The following is a 24,201-nucleotide window of genomic DNA, read 5'->3' on the forward strand; positions in this document are numbered from 1 at the left end:
AATGAGGCACCGAGAAGTGAAGTAGACGGGTTAAATTGGATGACGACTTATTTATATCCAAGGTCTTTTGAGGTGCTTAAAAATCAAGGAACCAAAATATTGAACAAGGCTCAACTCCATTTATTTGGTCAAATGCACAGATATTTTAAATTTTGTTTTTAATGCTCCATACTGCGTTACTTTTCTGCCAAGGAAGACAGTCCATTTTTCAAGCTGCTAGATTTTCATGGTTCTTTATGGTGTTTCAGGCTCTATAGATTTTCTTGGTATACTTCTGCAAAAGCAGGAGAGTGTTGGTTTTTTGAGGTTGGGTTTTTTTGCCTTGAGATATCATGAATATTTTACAAGAAGAAAATATAAGGAGCTACCTAATTATATGACCTTGCATACGTGCAGCAGAATTTGCCAAGTAACTAGTGGATTACTAGTGGTTTAACACAGGCCTGGGAGTCAGAAGGACCTGGGTTCTAATCCCTGCTCTGCCACTGGTCTGCTATGTGACCTTGGGCAAGTGACTTTACTTCTCTGGGCCTTCACTTACCTCATCTGCCAAGAATTTGCCTCTGTATAACTAAAAGCTTCTGTTTCCTTTGGGTCAAGAAAAAATGTTGAAAGCTTTGGCTGCTCTCACGCCTTAGCAGGGTTACTACCGCAAAGGATCACCATAGCGTTCTCTGCTTTCCGTCTTGGGGTAAGGTTGTGGTCCATTTATTTCCAGGATCAGCTTCATTCATTCACTTGTATTTATTGAGCGCTTACTGTGTGCAGAACACTGTACTAAGCGCTTGGAAAGTACAATTCAGCAAGCTTCATGGTTTCAACATCTCGATAAATGCTTTCTTAAAAGATTCTAACAGAGTCGGTGTTTCTCACTGACCGAGTTGGTTTCTCTTAACAGTTTTGAGCCCCGCTTTTCCAAAGTGGTGTGGTTTTTCAGGTGTGAAAAGTTACCTCCACAATCTATCCAACTTTCAGCCAATAAAAAATTACAATATCATAGATAGGATCGTGTGAATGTTCCATTCTAGATATTTGCAAAGGGATTTCTGGTTTAAAATGTCATCCCCTAATAAAATTATCATACATTTTCATGTCTCCCATACCCTAAAAAAACCACTAAAAACACTCCCTTGGTCTCATGACTCTGTTACCTCCTACCATTCCTCTCCAAACTCACTGAGGGAGTTGTTTGCACCCGCTATCTTTTCTTCCTCTCCTCTAATTCCCTTCTTGCCTCCCCTCCAGTCTGGCTTCTCTCCTTCCTTCACTCCACTGAAAATGTCCTCTCCAAGGTCACTAGTGAGCTCCTTGCCAAATCCAGTATCTTCTGTTCCATCCTGATTCTCCTCAACCTCTCAGCTGCCTTTCTCCATGTGGACCACCCCCTTTCTCCTGGAAACATTATTCCACCCTTGTCTTCACAGACACTGACCTGTCCTGTTTCTCCTCCTGTTTCTCTGGCCACGCCTTCTTAGTCTCTTTCACGGGTTCCGCCTCTGTCTCCCACCCCCTAACTGCGGGGGTCCCTGGATTCTGGGCCCCTTTCAATTTTCCTTCTACACCAAGAACATGAGAACTAGAAGCAGCGTGGCTCAGTGGAAAGAGCCCGGGCTTGGGAGTCAGAGGTCATGGGTTCGAATCCAGGATCTGCCACTTGTCTGCTGTGTGACCGTGGGCAAGTCACTTCACTTCTCTGTGCCTCAGTTCCTTCCTCTGAAAAATGGGGATGAAGACTGTGAGCCTCACGTGGGACAACCTGATTACCCTGTATCTACCCCAACGCTTAGAACAGTGCTCTACACATAGGAAGCACTTAACAAATACCAACATTATTATTAATTCAATCCCATGGTTTTAACTGCCATTTCCATTTTTTTTATTGTGTGTGTTAAATGCTTACTGTGTACTGGACAATGTGCTAAGCTAATTGGGTAAGAAACAGACCATGTATTGTGTGGGACTCACAGTCTTAATCTTCATTTTACAGATGAGGTCACTGAGGCACAGAGAAGTTAAGTGATTTTTGCCCCATGTCACACAGCGGACAAGTGGAGGAGACAGGATTGGAAACCAGGTCCTTCCGGACTCCCAGGCCCGTGCTCTATTCCTTAGACCGTGCTGCTTCTTGGCACCATCTCTATGTGGATGATTCTCAAGTCAGCATCTCCAGCCTGACCTTTCTTGATCTCCTCTCTGCAGTCTCATATTTCTTCCTGCCTTCAGGACATCTCTACTTGGATGTCCTGCTGATACCTCCAAGGAAACATTTCCAAAACAGAAGTCCTCATCTTCCCACCCAATCCCTGTCCTCCCCGTGACTAGTCCGTCACTGTAGACGGCACCGCTGTCCTCCCTGTCTCACAAATCTGTAACCTTGGCATTATCCTTGATTTATGTCTCATTCAACCCACATAGTCTGGAACCAAATCCCATTTGTTCCACCCTCACAACGTCGCTAAAATCCACCCTTTCCCCTCCATCCAAACTCTACCTTGTTAATACGATTACTCATCCCATCCTGCTTGGATTCCTGCATCAGCCTCCTTACTGACCTCCCTGACTCCTCTCTCTTCCTCATTTCAGTCCATATTTCACTCTGCTGCCCAGATCATTTTTGTATAAAATTGTTAAGGTCACGTTTCCCCACTCCTTAGAGAACCTCCAGTGGTTGCCCATCCACCTCCGTACACTTAGCTCCTCTAATGCCAGCCTACTCACTGTACCTCGATCTTGTCTAACTCACCACTGATCCCTCCCCCACCTCCTGCCTCTGGCCTGGAACCCCCTTCCCCTCCGTCTCTGGCAGGCGATTTACTTTCCCCATCTTCAAAACCTTATTAAAAGCACATCTCCTCCAAGAGTCGTTCCCTGACTGAGCCCTCATTTCCTCTTCTCCCACTCCCTTCCGCATCACCCTTGCACTTGGGTTTGCGGCCTTTTATTCACCTCATCCTCGGCCCCACGGCTCCTCCGCTCGTCTGCTGTGTGAACTTGGGCAAGTCACTTACTTCTCTGTGCCTCAGCGACCTCATCTGTAAAGTGGGGATTGAGAGTGTGAGCCCCTTGTGGGACGGGGACTGTGTCCAACCTGATTTGCTTGTATCCACCCCAGTGCTTAGTACAGTGCCTGGCACATAGTAAGCGCTTAGCAAATACCATTAATATTATTCTAGCCATAATTTGTTTATATTAATGTCTGTCTTCCCCTCAAGACTGTAAGCTCCTTATTATTCTTGGCAGATGTCATGTGTACCAATTCTGTTGTAGGGTCCTCTCCCAAGTGCTTAGTACTGTGATCAGCACTGTGATCCTCCAAGAGGCCTTCCCAAACTGAGCTTCCTCTTTTCCCTCTGCTCCCTCTGCTGCCTCTCTACCCCCGCCTTCATCTCCCCTCAGCTAAGCCCGCTTTCCCCCCGTTTCCCTCCGCTCCTTCCCCTCTCCTTTCCCCTCCCCCCAGCACTGAGCTCGTCTGCTCATTTGTATATATTTTTACTACCCTATTTATTTTGTTAATGAGATGTGCATCCCCTTGATTCTATTTATTGGTATTGTTTTTGTCTGTCTCCCCCGATTAGCCTGTAAGCCCGTCAGTGGGCAGGGACTGTCTCTATCTGTTGCCGATTTGTACATTCCAAGCGCTTAGTACAGTGCTCTGCACATAGTAAGTGCTCCATAAATACCATTGAATGAATGAATGAATTGGCACACAGTTAAGTGCTTAATCAGTTTATTGTTTGTAGGTAGTTTGCAGGTTGTCCTGAATATGAACAAGCAGAAATTGCAGAAGCCAAGAAGGTTCAAGAGAGATGTAGGTCTCAAACGGGACACTGGGGAAAAAATGATTAGCCAAGCATCTAATCTCTCGATTTTATAATCCCCCTACTTCCATTTAAGCACTTAAACTCATTATGGGCGGGAAACCTGTCTGCTAATTCTGGTGTAATGTAGGCGCCCAAGTGCCTAGTTTACAGTGCTCTGCACATAGTAAGCACTCAGTAAATACCACTGATTTAATTAGGTTGTCACATACACCTCCAAACAATATAACATAAGGCACATGGTCTGCCCACAGTGAGTTTACAGTCTACAGGGGGAGACTGTCCGAGCCTGCGTCTGTCAGGTTCTTGCGTGTACTCTGTCATGTTGCAATCGTGCCTGTCTTATCTCTTGTTGCACCCACTGCCCTGCACACAAGTGGCAGAGATGAGAGCGAGGGAGAAAGCACTGTGCACTCCCGTAACATGATCATCATGGCCTAGTGGATAGAGCACGGGCCTGGGAGTCAGAAGGTCGTGGGTTCTAATTCTGGCTCGGCCACTTATCTGCTGTGTGACCGTGGGCAAGTCACTTCACTTCTCTGGGCCTCAGTTACCTCATCCGTAAAATGGGGATGGAGACTGTGAGCCCCACGTGGGCCAGGGACTGTGTCCAACCGATTCGCTTGTATTCATCCCAGCGCTTAGTACAGTGCCTGGCACATAGTAAGCGCTTAACAGATACCATCATCATCAGTATTATCCTTATTATTATCATCAATTCCTGTAAGCAGCGGCCCAGACCAAGGAGTCTTTCGGACTAATGGTAATAATGGCATTTGTTAAGCGCTTACTGTGTACCAGGTATTGTAGTAAACAATGGGGTGGGTACAGATCGGGTTGGACAGAGTCCGTGTCCCACGTGGGGGTCACAGTCTCCATCCCCCTTTTACAGATGAGGTAACTGAGGCACAGAGAAGTGAAGTGACTTGCACAAGGTCACCCAGTAGATAAGTGGTGTAGCCAGGATTAGAACCCATGACCTTCTGACTCCCAGCCCCATGCTCTATCCACTACACCATGCTGCTTCTACTGACTAGATTGAGCAAGCCTCATCCGTTCTTCAAAACAGGAAATGCCTTTCGTATTTTTTTTTAAATTAAAAACAGGGTTCCTTGCGAGGCCTCTCTACTGTGAAATTTTCTTATTACCATGGTCCACTTGTCTTGTTACGTGTTTTCACGTAGAGCTAACTTTAAATGTGCACTTTTTTTTTTCCACCTTTTTAGGAGACCCCTGTACAGTTTCATCTCAGTTGGAGTTAGAGGAAGCCTTTCGGCTGTATGAACTAAACAAGGATTCAGAGCTCTTAATTCATGGTAAAGTAATCGTAATTGTTTATACTCAAGAATGTTTTACATTCCTGGAATAGCCCCAAGAATTCTTCTTTTTTAAAAAATCCCCTTAAATCAATCTCTCTTCTCTCCCATTCTTTCTCCTCTCTGTCCCCTCGGTCAGTGAATGCCCATGAATCACTTCAAGGGAATGGTTAGGGTGAGGTGTAGGAATTGAATCAGGTAGTGTTTTTCAACAGACAAATGAGAATCTCCATAATTAAACTTCTACTCCCACTTAAATCCTGAAATAGGTTCCCTTCCTTTCTTTTGTTCGACTTGAGCAAGGCTTTTAGCTGCTTTTGTTCAAATACAGATCACGTAGTACTCTCCGTGCCACAAAACCCAGTCGGCTTAAATTATAATTCCAGTACTTCCTCACTGGACTCTATCCTGGCTTCAAGACACCGAGATGAGGAAACTCACTTTGGAGTACACTCAGTTCTGCCACAGCCCATGTTTCATTCCATTACGTGTTTTGGCACGAACGTTATTAGAAAAATAAGGAGGATTCATCCGGCAGCAAGAGCCTCTTTGGGTACGGTGCTTCGTGGTATTGGAGGAAAGTGTGAACGTGCACTCTGTGTTGGAGCAGAAAAGTATTTCAGGGCAAGTTCTTACCTTGGAATTCTGCAAAAACACCACCCCCTCCCATTATTGGAGAATTGGGTGTACTGAAAAAACTTCCAGTAATGTTGGCATTTTACCAACTTAATAAAACTCACCTAAAAATCTTGTGGCCTAACACAGTTATATTGCTTTGATTTTTATTGATCACCTCATTTATTCCCTTTTCCCAAACTGCATTAATGTAGATCACCTGTCATGCAATCTACATTTCACTTTTCTGAAGTGGTCAGTGGACAGAGTTCTCAATCATTCCTGCTGAAGTCTTTTTGATCAAAGGTCAAACTGAGAGGATCATAGTTTTTTGTGTATGTGTGTGGTTTTTTTAAAAAATGGTATTTAAGTTTTTCCTAAGTGCCAGGCACTGAACTAAGCCCTGGTAGATGCAAGGAAATCAGGTTGGACACGGTCCGTGTCCTATGTGGGATTCACAGAATTAATCCCCATTTTCCAGATGAGGGAACTGAAGCACAGAGAAGTTAAGGGTCTCAAGTCCGAGGTCACACAGATGTGTGGAGGAGTCAGGATTAGAAACCAGATCCTCTGACTCCCAGGCCTGTAATCTTTCCACCAGGCCATGCTGCTTCTGTAGATTTATGAATTATCTTCTTCTCTCTCCCATTCGTTTTTTGTTAAGCACTTACTATGTGCCAGGCACTGTTCTAAGTGCTGGGGTAGATAAAACAAAATCAGGTCGGACACAGTCCATGTCCCACCTGGGGCTCACGGTCTTAATCCCCGTTTTCCAGATGACGGAACTGAGGCCCCAAGAAGTTAAGGGACTTGCCCAAGATCGCACCCAGACTGAGCTCCCGCTCCCTTCTCCCCCATCATCTACTCCTCCCCCTTCCCCTCCCCTCAGCACTGTGCTCATTTGTATACATTATTTATGATCCTATTTATTTTGTTAATGAGGTGTACATCCCCATGATTCTATTTATCTTGATGATGTTGTCTTGTTTTTATTTTGTTCTGTTTTGCTCTGCCATCTGTCTCCCTCGTTGAGATTGTGAACCCATCATTGGGCAGGGATTGTCTCTATCTGTTGCCAAATTGTACATTCCAAGCGCTTAGTACAGTGCTGTGCACATAGTAAGCACGCAGTAAATACGATTGAATGAATGAATGAAGAAGTGGAGCCAGGATTAGAACCCAGGTCCTTCTGGTTCCCAGGCCCGTGCTCTATCCATTAGGCCACACTACTTCTCTACTACTCCTACTACTAATTATGGTATTTATTAAGCGCTGTGCCAAGCACTGTTCTAAGCGCTGAGGTAGATACAAGGTAATCAGTTTGTCCCACGTGAGGCTCACAGTCTTAATCCCCATTTTACAAATGAGGTAACTGAGGCACAGAGGAGTGAAGTGACTTGTCCACAGTCACACAGCTGATAAGGGGCAGAGCTGGGATTAGAGCCCACAACCTACTAGTCTCCTCATTCTGCTGTTCTCCAGTCTAAAAGAAGCCTTGGCAGTGCCCAGGGTGGGCTGGGGTGCAAATGCTGGTTGAGGTGACCCCAATATATGACACTGTCCAGAGCCCCCTGTATCCAGAAACCATTCATTCAGTCGTAATTATTGAGAACTCACTGTGTGCAAAGCACCGCGCTCAGCGTCTGGGAGAGTACAATATAACAATAAACAGACACCTCCACTGCCCACAACGAGCTAAAAGTCTAAAAAGGAGCTTCCAGTCTAGAAGCTATCCCAGACCCACCTGACGCACGCACAGTTCAAACGTTGTACACCGCCTCTTGTTCTCAAGTGGAGGTCAGCCGCCCAAAGCAGCTAAAGTGTTTATTTCAGAGCCAGGTGGTTTTTGTGCTTGCTCTCAGAAAACTCTGTGACAGACTGCCTCAAGTCTTCCTTTCAAACTCAGCTTTCTGCCTTTGGCTTTTGGCTAAATTAGGTCACCAAATCCATTTCTTTGCAGTTAGGTTAAATGATCCTAAATTTTCAGATCTTCAACTCCGAGTTTATTTAGAGAGGGGGTATTGATAGATGTATCCTCATATACTTTAACTAGGTTAGTTTCCGTATAAATACGGTACGGCCCCGCTGTGCCCTACTTTCGGTGCAATTATTATTTTAGAATTTCTATAACAGATTTCAGCAACGTTTTTGTGTTTGCGAGCCTGAACCAAGATGGGGTGAGGGAGAGTTGGCTGAGTAAGGGATTTATGGGAGCTGGAGCTTTTGTGCTGCCCTCTCTACTACTTTGAGATCTAAACTCCAGAGTTCCTGATGATAATAATAATATTCATTAAGCACTTATTACGTGCCAAGCACTGTGTACTGAGCGCTGGGACAGAGTCAAGATGATCGGGTCAGCTGTAGTTCCTGATCTAGGAACTAGATCCTAGTAGGGAAGCAGCATGGCTCAGTGGAAAGAGCCCGGACTTGGGAGTCAGAGGTCATGGGTTCTCATCCCGGCTCTGCCACTTGTCAGCTGTGTGACTGTGGGCAAGTCACTTCACTTCTCTGGGCCTCAGTTACCTTATCTGTCAAATGGGGATTAGGACTGTGAGCCTCACGTGGGACAACCTGATTACCCTGCATCTACCCCAGCGCTTAGAACAGTGCTCTGCACATAGTAAGCACTTAACAAATACCAACATTGTTATTATTATTATTAGTTCCTGTCACAAATGGGGCTCACAGTCTTAGTAGGAGGGAGAACAGATATTTTATCCCCATTTTACAGATGAGGAAAAAAAGGCACGGAGAAGTTAACCGACTTGCCCAGGGTCACAGAACAGGATTAGAACCCAGGTCTTATGACTCCTAGGCCCACGCTCTTTCCAGTAGGTCACTCTCCTCAGTCAGAAGGAGACTGAGACCATGTTAAGCCAAGCACATATCCTAACCTGCCTTGATTACCACATCAGCCTCCTTGCTGACCTCCCTGCCTCCTGTCTGTTCCCATTTCACTCTCCTGCCTAGATCATTTTTCTCTAAAAACACTCAGTCCATGTTTCCTCACTCCTCAAGAACCTCCTTCATCATTATCTTTAAAGCTCTCAATCACCTTGCTCCCTCCTACCATACCTTTCTGATTTCCTACCACAACCAACCTGCACAGTTTGCTCCTGTAATGCCAGCCTACTTACCGTACCTCCATCTCGTCTGTCTCGCCGCTGCCCTCTCGCCCACGTCCTGCCTCTGGCCTGGAACACTGTCCCCCTTCATATCCGAGAGACAATCACTCCTTCTACCTTCAAAGCCGTATTAAAAGGCACATCTCCAAGAGACCTGCCCCAACTAGGCCCTCATTTCCTCTTTTCCCACTCCCTTCTGGGTCGCCCTTGCTTGGATTTGCCCCCTTTATTCACCCCTCCCTCAGCCCCACAGCTCTGATTATATATCCATAATTTGCTTATATTAATGTCTGTCTTCCCCCCAGACCAAAAGCTCGTCGTGGGCAGGGAACGTGTCCACCAACTCTTATATTTTCCCAAGTGGTTCAGTGCTCTGCACGTAATAAGCACTCAGTAAATGTGATTGATTGAGTCAGGGATTGACTAAATTCTGCCAAGGATTGCTGAGCCTGTTATGCTGCATTTTGTATTTTGCAAAACTCTTCATTGTTCTTTTTCTCCCTTTGGATATTTTGCAAAGCACGTCTAGGCTGTTGCTTTCGTTTTATGGATGAGGAAACTGTGGGACCCTGAGCGTAAATGATTGCCTAAGAAGTCAGAGAAAATTAGTGATGTGATGGGGTTGCCAGTTTGAAAATTTCCAATCAAACGTCACGTTCTGGTGGAAAGAAAACAGACCTGGGAATCGTAGGATCTGAGTTCTAATTTAAGCTCCACCACTGGCTTACTATGTAACCAGAGAAATCATTTAACTTCTCTGTGCCTCAGACTGTAAGCTTGTTGTGGGCGGGGAATGTGTCTGTTTATTGTTATACTCTCCCGAGCACTTAGTACAGTGCTCTGCACACAAGAAGTGCTCAGTAAATATATTGAATGAATGAGATGGGAAGTTAATACCTGCTCTTCTTCATCCTTAGACTCTGAGCCCCATGTGGGACAAGGATGATTACCTTGTATGTATCTACCTCAGGGCTTAGTACAGTGTTAGATAATAATAATAATGTTGGTATTTGTTAAGCGCTTACTATGTGCAGAGCACTGTTCTAAACGCTGGAGTAGATACAAGGTAATAGGATTGCCCCACGTGAGGCTCACAGTCTCCATCCCCATTTTACGTATGAGGGAACTGAGGCCCAGAGAAGTTGTGACTTGCTCGCAGCCACACAGCTGACAAGTGGCAGAGCTGGGATTCGAACCCATGACCTCTGACTCCCAAGCCCAGTCTCTTTCCAGTGAGCTACGCTGCTTCTCTACATAGATACATAGTAAGTGCCTAACATAGCATATTTAATATTATTATTATTAATACTACTACATGAAAACCTCTTGAATGACTTTGGGCAAGTCACTGAACCTCTCCAAGGATCAGTTTCTTCTTCTGTAAAATGGGGATAAGATGCCTCTTCTCCCCTACCTCTCAGATTGTTAGCTGCTAGTAAGGCAAAGACTGTGGCTGGTCTGATTGCCGTATCTTCCTCAACGGTTGGCGTAGAATAAGTTCTTAGTTTCATAACTGAGGGCAGGGGATGTGTCTACCAACTCTGTTATATTGTACTCTCCCAAGTACACACGGAAAACGCTCAAAAATCATTGATTGATAATAAAGTCATTAAATACAAAATGACCGAAAGCCAATTATCTTCTAGTCAACCGAAAGGGGAGTAAAGTGGAATCCCCCCAATCCTTAAATTCTCAAATCCCTTTTTTGAATAAAGTATATAAACTTAAAAGAATGCTGGTTAATCTATTTTTTTTTTCTTTTTTGTAGTGTTCCCTTGTGTCCCAGAAAGGCCTGGAATGCCCTGTCCGGGAGAAGATAGTGAGTGGATGTCTTTATGTCACTTATACCTCATGTGAAAAGTAATTTCCCATTTAACAACAAGCAAGCAGTCATATATATAGCCCTGGAATTGTTCAGTAGACTGGAAGCCACCTCAAGGGAGCCCATCTGCCTCCTGCAGCAAAGGAGATTTGCCATCTCCCTTGATCTTCTTTTCAAGTGTTTAATCATCCTTCCAGGCCCAAAATTCTTCTTATCTAGAATCATTAAGCTGAAAGCATTTTAAGAGGTCATTCAGTTCACCCAGCCTGCCTCCGGGCAGGTGAATTTGCAAATTGTCTCAACTGGTATTTTTTTTGAGAGAGCTGCAGGGCAGAAATATGAGAACATACGAAATGCCATCTTGAGTCAGATCAATGGTCCTTCCAGTCTCATTTTCTCTCCTTGACAAGTCCCTCCTACTTATCCTGTGAGCCTCACATGTGGCAGGGACTGTGTCCAATGTAATTAACTTGTATCTACCCCAGCACTTAGAACGGTGCTTGACATGTAAAGAGTACGTAACAGATGCCATAAATTTAAAAAAAAAATCTGACTCTATCCTCTAATAGTTTTAACTTTGTTTCTATCACCTCTGTCTTTCTCCTAGTAAACTTTCTCCTCCTAACTCACTCTGCCTGCTTTGGTTAACTTCAGGTGGACTGTAAGATCGTTATGGGCTCTCTCAAGTGCTTAAAACAGGGCTCTGCACACAGTGCTCAATAAATACGATTGAATGAGTGAATCCTCTCAGCCGTTGTGTGTCAGAATGAAGGGTACTTTTTATTCCCACTCATATCTTCAGAGAGAAAGATGCAATTCGGAGAGTAATAATGATAATAATTATGATATTTGTTAAGCGCTTACTATGTGCCAAGCACTGTTCTAAGCGCTGGGGTGGATACAGAGTAATGAGGTTGTCCCACCTGGGGCTCACAGTCTTAATCCCCATTTGACAGATGAGGTAACTGAGGCAGAGAGAAGTGAAGCAACTTGCCCAAGATCAGACAGCAGATGAGTGCCAGATTCGGGATTAGAATCCATGTCCTCTGACTCCCAAGACCATGCTCTTGCCACTAGGCCAAAGTTCAAGCCTGACCGCAAGTTATGATCTAAAGATGGGAGAGTTTGGAGAGAATGTTCCCTGGTTTTAAACGATTTACAGAAATAAAAGTTGACCATTCTAATGAGTGACTGACTCTCTGCCTTTGGATATTTATTTGAAGACGTTTTCTTAAGGGATTGCTGACCAGATCAACTGAGGCAGGGAGAAGAGGAAGTGAGCTTCAATTAAAGAGGGGGAGAAAGAACACTGAATGGGCTTCTCATTTCGGTAGTTTCCACCCCAAAGGTTTTTTAAGAAAAGAATAATCAGCCATCTGTCCTAACCGGCTGAGTCATTTCCCTGCCTGGGGGTACAGAGCTGAACCTGATGATCTTTTGAGGTCCCTTCCAGCTCCTTAGAGTGCCTTTTTAGACTGTTTCAGCTTTTACAGCTCCATTTCCCCAGTAGAAAACGGTAGCATCAGTTTTAATCGTTACAGAGAGTCTGGCCGAGTTTGGAAATGTGTTGTGTGGTTCCAGAAACCCCTAAACTATGGAGGTGGGCTTAGTAGATTTAATCTTCCAAGGGTCACTTTCTTCTGGTGTGTTTCGAGAAAGGCAGTAATGATGTTTTCAAACACTTAGGCTCAAAGGGTGTCATTTGTTCTGGCTCCCTTGAGAATTTTCTGCTCTCCCGGGAGCCAGTAATTGCAGCAAAGCGCTAGTTTTTCTTTATCCTTTGCCCCATGAAAAACCAACTGCCAGAGCGAAAGGGACAGTCATTTTGAAATGTTTATTTTCTCCCGACCAGTCCATTTTTTTTGGCATTTTACGTCTCTTTTCAGAATCCATCTACCGCCGAGGTGCTCGCCGCTGGAGGAAGCTTTATTGTGCAAATGGCCATACTTTCCAAGCTAAGCGGTTCAACAGGGTAAATCAGCCCTTTTTTGTGTTGACTGTACTATTGATAATTTGAGTGAAGTCGGATTTTGCTCTGCACAGTGACACATAGAGGTAGCTTTGTTGCCAAGAGAAATGGACTTTGGCCTTTGTTTGAGAAGAAATGACAGTGGTTCTTTTGTCACTTCCACTAACCAAAAAATAAATCTTCAAGATGTGTGTGTATCAATATATAAAACTCTTTGTAATTGAGTTGAAAATGAATGGTTTCTGTGCTCTTTACTGCGGCGGAAAGTGTTGAGAAAATTGTAAGTTCATTAGTTTAAAAAGAAAACCCTGCACCGTCAAGTATTTCCCAACCCTTTTTGTTTGTTTCCTGTGGAAAGACAGTCACAGCGTTACTGAAATGGCTGGGAGCAGGAAAGGGACATTATGTATTGATCTGCCAAAGAACACCGCTATTGTTTGACCTCTGGACAACCTGTAGGTTTTGTGTAATTGGAATTCTCGTTCTTAATGCTTAATTAAGGTCCCCCAAAATCGTAAGACTTGTAATAAAACACCGATATAGTGGTGAATCTTTGCCATTTTAAAAACTGAATCCTCTTCAACTCTATTTCCCCACTAGCTTTACCCGGGCTGCAGAAGTGAAGATATGGTTTGACATAAAATGTTGGAAATTTGAACATAAGTCAGAGGCTATGACATGGGGTGGAGAGACTCATTTTATATTAGAGTTTCTTTATGCTGTAGAATCCCATTTATGTAGGGTGGCTTAGTCATAATGAGGTCATTGAGTTTTTGTACTAATCTAAATAAGAGTACATTAAAATTATCAATGTTGAATATAAATACATGAAATATAATGATAATAAATCTCTTGTTGAATTGTCCTCTTCAGCGAGCACATTGTGCCATCTGCACTGACCGGATCTGGGGACTCGGACGTCAGGGATATAAGTGTATCAACTGCAAACTACTCGTTCACAAGAAGTGTCACAAACTTGTCACCATAGAATGCGGACGGCATTCTTTACCACCTGTAAGACACCATTAACTGCTAACCCATTTGTAAAAGGATATGACTAATAACACCTGTTTTGGAGTAAATGGGGGGTGTTCCCTCAGAGGCAGTTACTTGTGATCTCGGAGTACGAAGAGGACACAGGAAATAGTACCGTTAAGGGTAGTTAGTTGGAGCTGATTAAAATTTTTGATCATGCCCAGACTCAAAAATTACAGTGATTCATTTTGTTGTTGACTGCAGCTGCGGCTGCTACAGTCCCACGTCAGATTTAAGCGCTTAGTACAGTGCCCTGCCCACAGTAAGCACTCAGTAAATGCGACTGAATACAATACGATTGAATGACTGTCCAAGATTCTTACTTGTTGAAAACTGGTATGGATGGACTACGCTGTTCTTAAGATAGTTGTCAGCCAGTGGTGGGAAGAAGCTTTTATGACTTCGCAGGTTCCATTTGTTCCTCGCTCTTACCTGAAATGAGGACATCAGAGCACAGAAATTGAGAAATGACTTGAACACAAATGAAGAATTTAAAGCTCCAAGATTTCACGTCAGTTCTTAACTTACTTGCCTTTGGGCTCATTTTCTGGTTTGTGAAATAAGAAGGGCATCAATGATCTCCAAAGAGTGTTGGGCGACCTATCTCAGTATTGCAGCAAAATGCCGTGAGAAAGATTTCAATGTTAAGAATTAAGAATTTATTCCAGCTTCTCCCTGCTTTTCTGCATTTAGGCAGTTTCAGGATTTAAGTGATAGCATTTTTAAAACAAAATATTAAATCTTTCGAAATGTTTACAGGAGCCATTGATGCCCATGGATCAGTCATCCATGCATTCAGACAACGTGGAGCCAGGTAAAAATGGTTCTTTTTCATGCCGAAGGGAATCAGGTAGGTGGTAGAAAAACTTCCACAGGCGTTTGTCCAAATGACCTGTTGTAAATAATTGTATCATTTTAAGATGTCCATGAAAATTCTCTGATATGTATGGCTGAGCATTTTAGAAACTCACTAATCGTTTAATTGAGGAATAGTGGTTGTTTGTGTTGGGAGGTACTTTCATTCTTTCAGGCCAACTGGAACTTAATGGTTCTTATATGATATGTAACTAGATCTTTAAATGTTTCAGACAAATTAATGGGCAGCTCAAGTAAAAACAAATTAGTAATTTTCTCAGTGGAAGGTTCAAGCTCAGTTGACTGAAGTACTGTGAATTTCTTTTAATGAAGAAGACAGCTGTCTGCACCTTTTCTCTGTCAGATAGTAATTTCTGTAACTCAGAAGTACCACCAATAAGAAGAATTGTGGTATTTGTGCTAAGCACTATGGTAAATGTTGTGGCAGATACAATACAATTAGGTCAAACTCAGTTCCTGTCCCATGAGGGATTCAGGCTATCATTCTTTTACCCTTTCAAGTAAGTGAAAACACCGAGAACAAGTGTAATCAGACAATTGGTAATTCTTAGATAGGGAGAGTAAAATGTGTGTCCCACTGGAGACTTGAAATTAGTGGACTAGAAAGGAACGATCCACTGATGGTATTTATTGAGTTCTTATTGTGTGCAGAGCACTGTTGTGAGGGCTTAATAATAATGTTGGTATTTGTTAAGCACTTACAATGTGCAGAGCACTGTCCTAAGCGCTGGTGTAGATACAGGGTAATCAGATTGTCCCACGTGAGACTCACAGTTAATCCCCATTTTACAGATGAGGTAACTGAGGCACAGAGAAGTGAAGTGACTTGCCCACAGTCACACAGCTGACAAATGGCAGAGTCAGGATTTGAACCCATGACCTCCGACTCCCAAGCCCGGGCTCATTCCACTAAGCCATGCTGCTTCTCAGAGTACAGTAGAGTGAGTAGACAGCCCTGCCCTTCAAGCTGTATGACAATCAGAAACAGACATTAAATGAGAGGTAATATACAGTTACGTGGGAGCTGGGTTTGTATGAGTACCTACTAAGTGCTTGGAGTTCCAGACTCAAGTGCCTAAGTGACACAGTAGGGAGGAAGAGTTAAAGTGGGGAGATGAGAGACTAGTCAGGGAAAGCTTCCTGGAGGAGATGCCATTTTAGTTGGGCCTCAAAAATGGGGAGAGTGGCGATCTGTCAGATGTGAAAGGGGAGAGAGTTCCAGACAGGAAGGAGGTCACAAGCAAGGGATTCATTCATTCATTCATTCAATCGTAATTATTAAGCGCTTACTGTGTGCAGAGCCCTGTAACTGAGCGCTTGGAAAGTACAATTTGGCAACAGATAGAGACAATCCCTACCCAGCAACGGTCTCACAATCCAGAAGGGTTGGCAATGAGAGACACAAGAGGAAGGGAGAGAGTGGGGCTGGGGATAGAGAAGTGAAGTGTGTGGGCTGGGTGTATAGTGGGAGAGGAGTGAGGTTCAATAGCAGGGAGCGAGCTGATTCAGAGCCCTAAAACTGGTGGTCAGGAGTCTCTGCCTGATGTGGAGATGGAAGGGCAAACATTGGAGGCTTTTGAGGAGCGGGATGACACACGTAGCAGGGTGTTTTAGAATAATGCTCCTCCCAGCAGAAGGAAGTAGACTGGAAAGGGTCAAGATGGGCTATACCCAGTCCTTGGACCAGTGTGCTGGTGGTCTCGATGGAGTAAATTCTGGAGATGTGAAGCTAGAACTGACAGGATGTGATGACTGACCGAGTATGCCAGTCACGAAGTGAAAAGGGTCATGGATAATGCCAGGGTTCCGGGCTTGTGACAAAGGGACGATAATGGTGTTGTCAGAATTGATGGAAAAGTCAAGGGAGGGAAGATGAGGAGTTCAGATTTAGACATGTTGAGGTGCTAATGGAACATCCTGAGAGAAATGTTTCGAAGGCCGGAGGAGTTGTGACCCTGCAGAAGAGGACAGAGGTGGGGGCTCGTGTGGGTAGATTTGGGAGTCAGTCATGTAGAGTTGATAGTTGAAGCTGTGGGAGTGGATGAATTCTTCAGGGGAGTAGGTATAAATGGGAACTAAAAGGGGACCCAGAACAGTGCTTTGGGAGGCCCAGCAGAAGAGTTAGCCACAGAAGAGGCACCATGGGCTTGGGAATCAGAGTGACAAGGGTTCGAATCCCAGCTCCGCCAGTTGTCTGCTGCGTGACCTTAGGCAAGTGACTTAACTTCTGTGTATCAGTTATCTCATCTGTAAAATGGGAATTAAGACTGTGAACCCCATGTGGGACAGGGACAGTGTCCAACCTGAGAAGCCTGTATCTGTCTACCCCAGCGATGAGTACAGTGCCTGGCACCTAGTAGGTGCTTTAACAAATACTGTTTTTTTAAAAAAAAAACTAGCAAAAAAGACTGAGCAGAAGCAGCCAGAGAGGTAGGAGAATCGGGAGAGGACGGCTTTAGAGAAACCAAGTTTGAAGGGTCTGGGAGAAGGGGAGTGGTCTTCAGTGCTCACAGTGGTCAAGGAAAATTACGATAGAGTAGGGTCCCGTGAATATGACAAGGATGAGGTCATTGGCGATTATGGAGACCTTCCAATTTTTCATGGGCCCGTATCCTGAGGAGAAAGAGATCCAAGTATACTTTAACTTGGCATCAAGATGCTTCTCAAATTGAGCTTCATTTTCCTTCTAGGAAGACCCAGAGGGATTTATTTCTAATGTGTAAATGTTTTGCTGCATACTAGTAGCGTACTTTCTCATTATTCTTTCCTAATACAGTAATTATTTTCTATGCATAGGCACAAAAGCAATATTAATCAGTATAGCAATCTAGATGACTTCTACCTAGATAATTTTGAATAATCAAATCAGTCTTATTTAGACAGAACATAAGGAATGAAAATTCAAAAATTAAAGAATACTGGCAGACTCTTACAGTGGAAAATTGTTTTTTTTTAAAATAATGCAGAGTTCTCTATGATTAACATTCTTTCAAAATGTTAATGGTAGTTTAGATGTTTTTCCACTTAGATTGGTGATGGGTTTTCTTGTTGTTGTTTTTTTTAGTGATACCATATAATCCCTCAAGCCATGAGAGTTTGGATCATGTTGGCGAGGAAAAGGAGGTAAAATAATTTGTCTTGCTTTTCGAAGTCCTAATAATTCTATGAAAAGTAATTTTAACTTTTTAAAAAGGTGTTATATGTTTTAAAGCATTTTGAACTGACTAAGTGCTTAGTATCAGTGGTATTTCTTGAGCATTTGTTGTGTGCAGAGCACTGTACTCATATTTTTAGGGAAGCAGATTGTCTTCTTGTTTTTGTTTTTTTTGGTTAGTGCTCATTTGAGTGATTGTCCCTAAAGGACAGCATGACCCAAAAAAGAAATTTGTGAAATCAAGTTAAAACAATATGATTCCTTACTGTCAAGGAGCTTTCAAACAAAGACAATAAACAATGCAGATGGAAAATTTAGGGACTGTTAGAGTCCACTGAGACTTTTCCCTTAAGGAGATCGAACTCTGGACCACTTTGCTGTCTAGCCACAAATGAGGATTGAAATCAGCCCTCCTATATTTAGTTTTACTAAAGAAAGATGTGGAATTAGGAGGTCTGCCCAGGAGCCAGTTGCTCGGGCTGGGTTGGCTGAAGCAGAATCCCAGACAAGACAAGACCAAAGCCGGGATTTAGTTAGTACCACAAGTGGGAAAAGATCACAGCAGAAAATAATTGTGGTATTTTCTTAAGCACTTACTACATACCAGGCACTGTTCTAAACGCTGGGGTGGTTACGAGCAAATCGGGGCGGACACGGTCCCTGTCCCACGTGGGGACCTCTACCACTACGCCATGCTGCTTCTCATTCTAAATGAAGATTTGCCGGGGAACATTTTTAAAGCACTGAAGTCAGTCGTTATGTGGTTGGCTGGCTGAGAGCTTCGCTAAGGGACAAGTCTGGGAAATTAGGGTCTGGCCTATAATACTGTAACCACACTGTGGGCAGGGAATATGTCTGTTTATTGTTGTATTGAACTCTCCCAAGAGCGTAGTACAGTGCTTTGCACAAAGTAAACGCTCAATAAATACAATTGAATAATACCCTCTAGGTTTAGACCAAATTTAGTCGGTTTTTATTGAGCACTTACTGTGTGCAGAGCACTTTACTAAGTGCATGGGGAAAATACCATGCAGTTGTACAGTTGGTTGGCACACTCATGCCCACCAGGAGCTTACAATCTAGAGGGGGAGACAGACATTAAAACAAGCAACAGAATGAAAGGATATGTACATAATAATAATAATTATGGTATTTGTTAAGTGCTTACTGTGTTCCAGACACTGTACTGAGGGCTGGGTATGTACAAGCAAATCGGGCTGGACATAGTCCCTGTCCCACGAGGGGCTCACAGTCTCAATCCCCATTTTACAGATGAGGTAACTGAGGCCTAGAGAAGTAAAGTGCCTTGCCCAGGTCACACAGCAGACAAGTGGAGGAGCGGGATTAGAACCCCTGACCTTCTAACTCCCAGACCCATGCTCTCTCCACTGCGTCATGCTGCTTCTCTTAAGAGGTGTGGGACTAAGGTTAGGGTGATTATCAGATACTTAACTGGAACAGATCCAAGTGGATAGGTGATGCGGAGGGGAGGGGGGAATGAGGGTTTAGTTAGGAAAAGCCTTTTTATCCCAGGTCTACCTCAGGTAGAGAGAGGAGTTTACGACTTGAAGATCTCTTTTGGCTAGGTCTCAGGGAAAGAGGCAGGCAGCACACCTCCCAGCCGGCAGGAAACTTCCTATTCCCTGTCTTCACTTCGCTGTGCCCTTAATACACCTTGGCCCCACCCACGAACATGAGCTCGCCCACCCTTGGCAATGGGGCCAGCCTCCTTCCAGAATGTTCCAAGTAATTCTGGTGAGGAACTCTGCCCTTCTGCCAGGCCCGGGACCTTCCTGCCTAGTAAGCACATACAGGGAAGTGTAAACACATTGTCCAAATACATAAATAGCGACTGGGTTGTGTTCAGGGTTGATGAGTGAAGGAGTTGTGGGAGGTGAATATTGGGAAGAATTGTCACCTTCTGCCCAGGAGACTCCAAGCAACACCCTTTCCTCTCAAGACATTTTTCACCCAGGTCCAGTTTAGCATCTGCTAAACCAGAGATCCATCAATCATTAGTACTGTGTCAGCCTTCTCTCTGACCTCCCTTCCTCCTCTCTCGCCCCGCTCCGGTCTATTCTTCACTCCGCTGCCCGGCTCATCTTCCCGCAGAAACGATCTGGGCCTGTCACTCCCCTTCTTAAACAACTCCAGTGGTTGCCTATCGACCTCCGCTCCAAACAAAAACTCCTCACTCTAGGCTTCGAGGCTCTCCATCACCTTGCCCCTTCCTACCTCTCCTCCCTTCTCTCTTTCTACCGCCCACCCCGCACGCTCCGCTCCTCTGCCGCCCACCTCCTCACCGTCCCTCGGTCTCGCCTATCCCGCCGTCGACCCCTGGGTCACGTCCTCCCGCGGTCCTGGAACGCCCTCCCTCCTCACCTCCGCCAAACTGATTCTCTTTCCCTCTTCAAAACCCTACTTAAAAATCACCTCCTCCAAGAGGCGTTCCCAGACTGAGCTCCTCTTCCCCCTCTACTCCCTCTGCCATCCCCCCTTTACCTCTCCGCAGCTAAAGCCTCATTTTCCCCTTTTCCCTCCGCTCCTCCACCTCTCCCTTCCCATCCCCACAGCACTGTACTCGTCCGCTCAACTGTATATATTTTCGTTACCCTATTTATTTTGTTAATGAATTGTACATCGCCTCGATTCTATTTAGTTGCCATTGTTTTTACGAGATGTTCTTCCCCTCGACGCTGTTTATTGCCATTGCTCTTGTCTGTCCGTCTCCCCCGATTAGACTGTAAGCCCGTCAAACGGCAGGGACTGTCTCTATCTGTTGCCGACTTGTTCATCCCAAGCGCTTAGTACAGTGCTCTGCACATAGTAAGCGGTCAATAAATAAATACTATTGAATAATAATCCCCATTTTGTAGATGAGGTAACTGAGTCCCAGAGAAGTGAGATGACGTACCCAAGGCTCTCGTTCACCCCACACATCCTATCCGTTACCAAGACCTGCCGGTTTCACCTCTACAATATCGCCAAGATCCGCCCTTTCCTCTCCACCCAAACGGCTACCTTACTATTACGGGCTCTCGTTATATCCCGGCTAGACTACTGTGTCAGCCTTCTCTCTGACCTCCCTTCCTCCTCTCTCGCCCCGCTCCGGTCTATTCTTCACTCCGCTGCCCGGCTCATCTTCCTGCAAAAACGATCTGGGCATGTCACTCCCCTTCTTAAACAACTCCAGGGGTTGCCTATCGACCTCCGCTCCAAACAAAAACTCCTCACTCTAGGCTTCGAGGCTCTCCATCACCTTGCCCCTTCCTACCTCTCCTCCCTTCTCTCTTTCTACCGCCCACCCCGCACGCTCCGCTCCTCTGCCGCCCACCTCCTCGCCGTCCCTCGGTCTCGCCTATCCCGCCGTCGACCCCTGGGTCACGTCCTCTCGCGGTCCCGGAACGCCCTCCCTCCTCACCTCCGCCAAACTGATTCTCTTTCCCTCTTCAAAACCTTACTTAAAAATCACCTCCTCCAAGAGGCCTTCCCAGACTGAGCTCCTCTTCCCCCTCTACTCCCTCTGCCATCCCCCCTTTACCTCTCCGCAGCTAAAGCCTCATTTTCCCCTTTTCCCTCTGCTCCTCCACCTCTCCCTTCCCATCCCCACAGCACTGTACCCGTCCGCTCAACTGTATATATTTTCGTTACCCTATTTATTTTGTTAATGAATTGTACATCGCCTTGATTCTATTTAGTTGCCATTGTTTTTAGGAGATGTTCTTCTCCTTGACTCTATTTATTGCCATTGTTCTCGTCTGTCCGTCTCCCCCGATTAGACTGTAAGCCCGTCAAACGGCAGGGACTGTCTCTATCTGTTGCCGACTTGTTCATCCCAAGCGCTTAGTACAGTGCTCTGCACATAGTAAGCGCTCAATAAATACTATTGAATGAATGAATGAATGAATTAGTATTTATTGAGCGCTTCTTATGTGCAGAGCACTGTACTAAGTGCTTAAGAGATGACCTCTAAGAGGAAAGCCAGGCATCTAGACTCCTCGTGCCCATTTCCACTGGGGATCAGCCATTTCCTCACTGGGCTCTTCTCTGTATTGTGCATCTGGACTCATCTTTATTTTGTTAGCTTCTGTACTCTGATGAGGCCTTTTTTGCCTAATTGAGCCAATTTTTCTGAGCCCTCAGTCCCATTCCCTGGGTTTGATATTCTTCTAAACTGAAGGGGGTTCAATATCAGGAAAGTCAAATAATGGGGAAGTCTGCTGGAATGAAAAATAGTAATAAATGACATCTCTAGTTCCAAAACAGTGTGTTCTGCTAATGTTTCCAATCTGTAATAAAATATCACTGACAGGCAATGAGCACAAGGGAAAGTGGCAAAGCTTCATCCAGTTTGGGCCTCCAGGATTTTGATTTACTCCGGGTAATAGGAAGAGGAAGTTATGCCAAAGTACTTCTGGTGCGATTAAAGAAAACTGAAAGAATTTATGCAATGAAAGTTGTGAAGAAAGAGCTCGTCAATGATGATGAGGTAAGCAGCATTCCATCTTTCTTTTCACTTCAAATTGAGGAGAGCAGTATTTAGACCTGGATTTGGAGTGCCTAATGAAATACGAGAATATAGTATCTCTAAATATGTGGTTTTAAAAAAGTGCATTCTACATAGTTCTCTCATTTTTACATGAGATGCTAGATTTGTAGGTTTAATCTACAAACTAAACCATTGTGACAGTAAATAAATAAAAACAACTGAGCCTTGGGAAGAAAGTTGAAATTTATTATAGACTGTAGACTCTTTCCTAGTATAATAACATTTGCTGGTTTGGCATGACTCCTGCCTAGTAATTGTGAACTAAACCAATTTGGGATAAGCTAAATTGCTAAGAAATTAAATTTACCATTTGCATTCGGCAATCTGGTTTGACTATTTTCTATCCAATGCAGAGAATGACGTTCTGTGTGAGAGATCTTAGAATTCTCCTGTCCTTTTTTTTTTTTTTTAATTAGGATATAGATTGGGTGCAAACAGAGAAGCATGTTTTTGAGCAGGCATCTAACCATCCCTTCCTCGTTGGACTACATTCTTGCTTCCAGACAGAAAGCAGGTAAAAATGGAAGATGCTATGAAGGACTTGGTCTCACACATTTCTGGAGTGTTTCTTATAAGTCGTCCCCGAGTTTTATGGTTGTGGTGAACATCAGTTCTGGTTTTGCCGTCTCCAGGCCATTCAGGATTTTGCAAGGCAATCCCTTGTCTACGTCCTCCCTCAGGCCTGGAACTCTCTCCCCCTTCACATGTGTCAGACCACTCTCCTCATCTTCAAAGGCTTATTAAATCATATCTCCAAGAGTCCTTCCCCAACTAAGACCTCATTTCTCTAACTCCCTCTCCCTTAACGCCTGAATCTCTGCACTTGGACCTGTGCACTTTAAGCACTTAATATTCCTTCCCTCCTCCAGTGCCTCATCACTTATATATATATATCTGTAATTTATTATAATGTCTCTTTCCCACACTGAACTGTGCAGTTCATCGTGGGCAGGGAACATGTCTACGAACCTGGCTTTGGAGATCCATGTTAGACTAATGTTTTGGCCTCCTCATTGCCTCCAGCCTCTCCCCACTTGAAACTGCGGTACATTGCTCCTCCAGTCATTCATTTAGTCATATTTATCGAGTGCTTACTGTGTGCAAAGCACTATACTAAGCACTTGGGAGAGTACACTACAACAAATACAGTTTGAATGAATAACTGAATGAATGAACAGACACATTTCCTGCCCACGGTGAGCTCACAGTCTAGAGGGGGAGAGTCATCTTCCCAAAGCACCCATCAGCACTTATATATCCCCCTCAGATGTACCAGTCCACTGCTCCTCAATGTGAAGCAGAAGATCCTTACCATTGGCTTCAGGGCCTCCACCAGCTTTCTCCGTCGTATAGATCAGTCCTGTCTACCCCCTTAGCTGGCATCCGTGGCTTTCCCCAAACTCATTCTTAGCAGTGTGGCTTAGTGGAAAGAGCCCAGCAGGTTTGGGAGTCAGAGGACGTGGGTCCTAATCCTGTCTCTGCCACTTGTCCGCTGTGCGACCTTGGGCAAGCCACTCAACTTCTCTGGGCCTCAGTGACCTCATCTGTGAAATGGGGGTTAAGACTATGAGCCCCACGTGGGACAACCTGATGACCCTGTATCTATCCCAGTTCTTAGAACAGTGCTTGGCACACAGTAAGCGCTTAACAAATAACATCATTACTATCATTATTATTGAGGGTGGCCAGCTACATCAGGAAACCACTTTTTGCCTCATGACGAATTTCCTCCACCCAAATTCACCAGACCATGGTTCCCTGCATCTTCCAGAATCTCCTAAAATTCCACCCTCCTCTGGGAAGACTTCCCTGATTAGTTCTCAGTATCCCATGCATATCAACCTACCACCACTGTTAGCACTGACATATTTCATTGCTTGCATTCAATAAATACTATTGAATGAATTCATCTGTAAAATGGG

General features: G+C 44.5%; 1 protein-coding gene across 2 annotated transcripts in view; it reads left to right on the forward strand.

The window, feature by feature from the left end:
• The window catches only part of PRKCI (protein kinase C iota), a 74,018-nt gene that overhangs the window by 33,394 nt on the left and 16,423 nt on the right, over window positions 1-24,201 (forward strand). Inside the window, exons 3-10 of one of the 2 annotated variants that reach the window (XM_029064226.1) lie at window positions 5,045-5,134; window positions 10,643-10,693; window positions 12,583-12,668; window positions 13,539-13,679; window positions 14,460-14,550; window positions 17,641-17,699; window positions 22,043-22,219; window positions 22,696-22,793. In XM_029064226.1, coding sequence (XP_028920059.1) covers window positions 5,045-5,134; window positions 10,643-10,693; window positions 12,583-12,668; window positions 13,539-13,679; window positions 14,460-14,550; window positions 17,641-17,699; window positions 22,043-22,219; window positions 22,696-22,793 — 793 coding nt within the window. The remainder of the gene's footprint in view (window positions 1-5,044; window positions 5,135-10,642; window positions 10,694-12,582; window positions 12,669-13,538; window positions 13,680-14,459; window positions 14,551-17,640; window positions 17,700-22,042; window positions 22,220-22,695; window positions 22,794-24,201) is intronic. The other variant, XM_029064227.1, reaches the window with a different exon arrangement.

Source organism: Ornithorhynchus anatinus, chromosome 1, assembly GCF_004115215.2.
Source record: "Ornithorhynchus anatinus isolate Pmale09 chromosome 1, mOrnAna1.pri.v4, whole genome shotgun sequence".
Taxonomy (NCBI): domain Eukaryota; kingdom Metazoa; phylum Chordata; class Mammalia; order Monotremata; family Ornithorhynchidae; genus Ornithorhynchus; species Ornithorhynchus anatinus.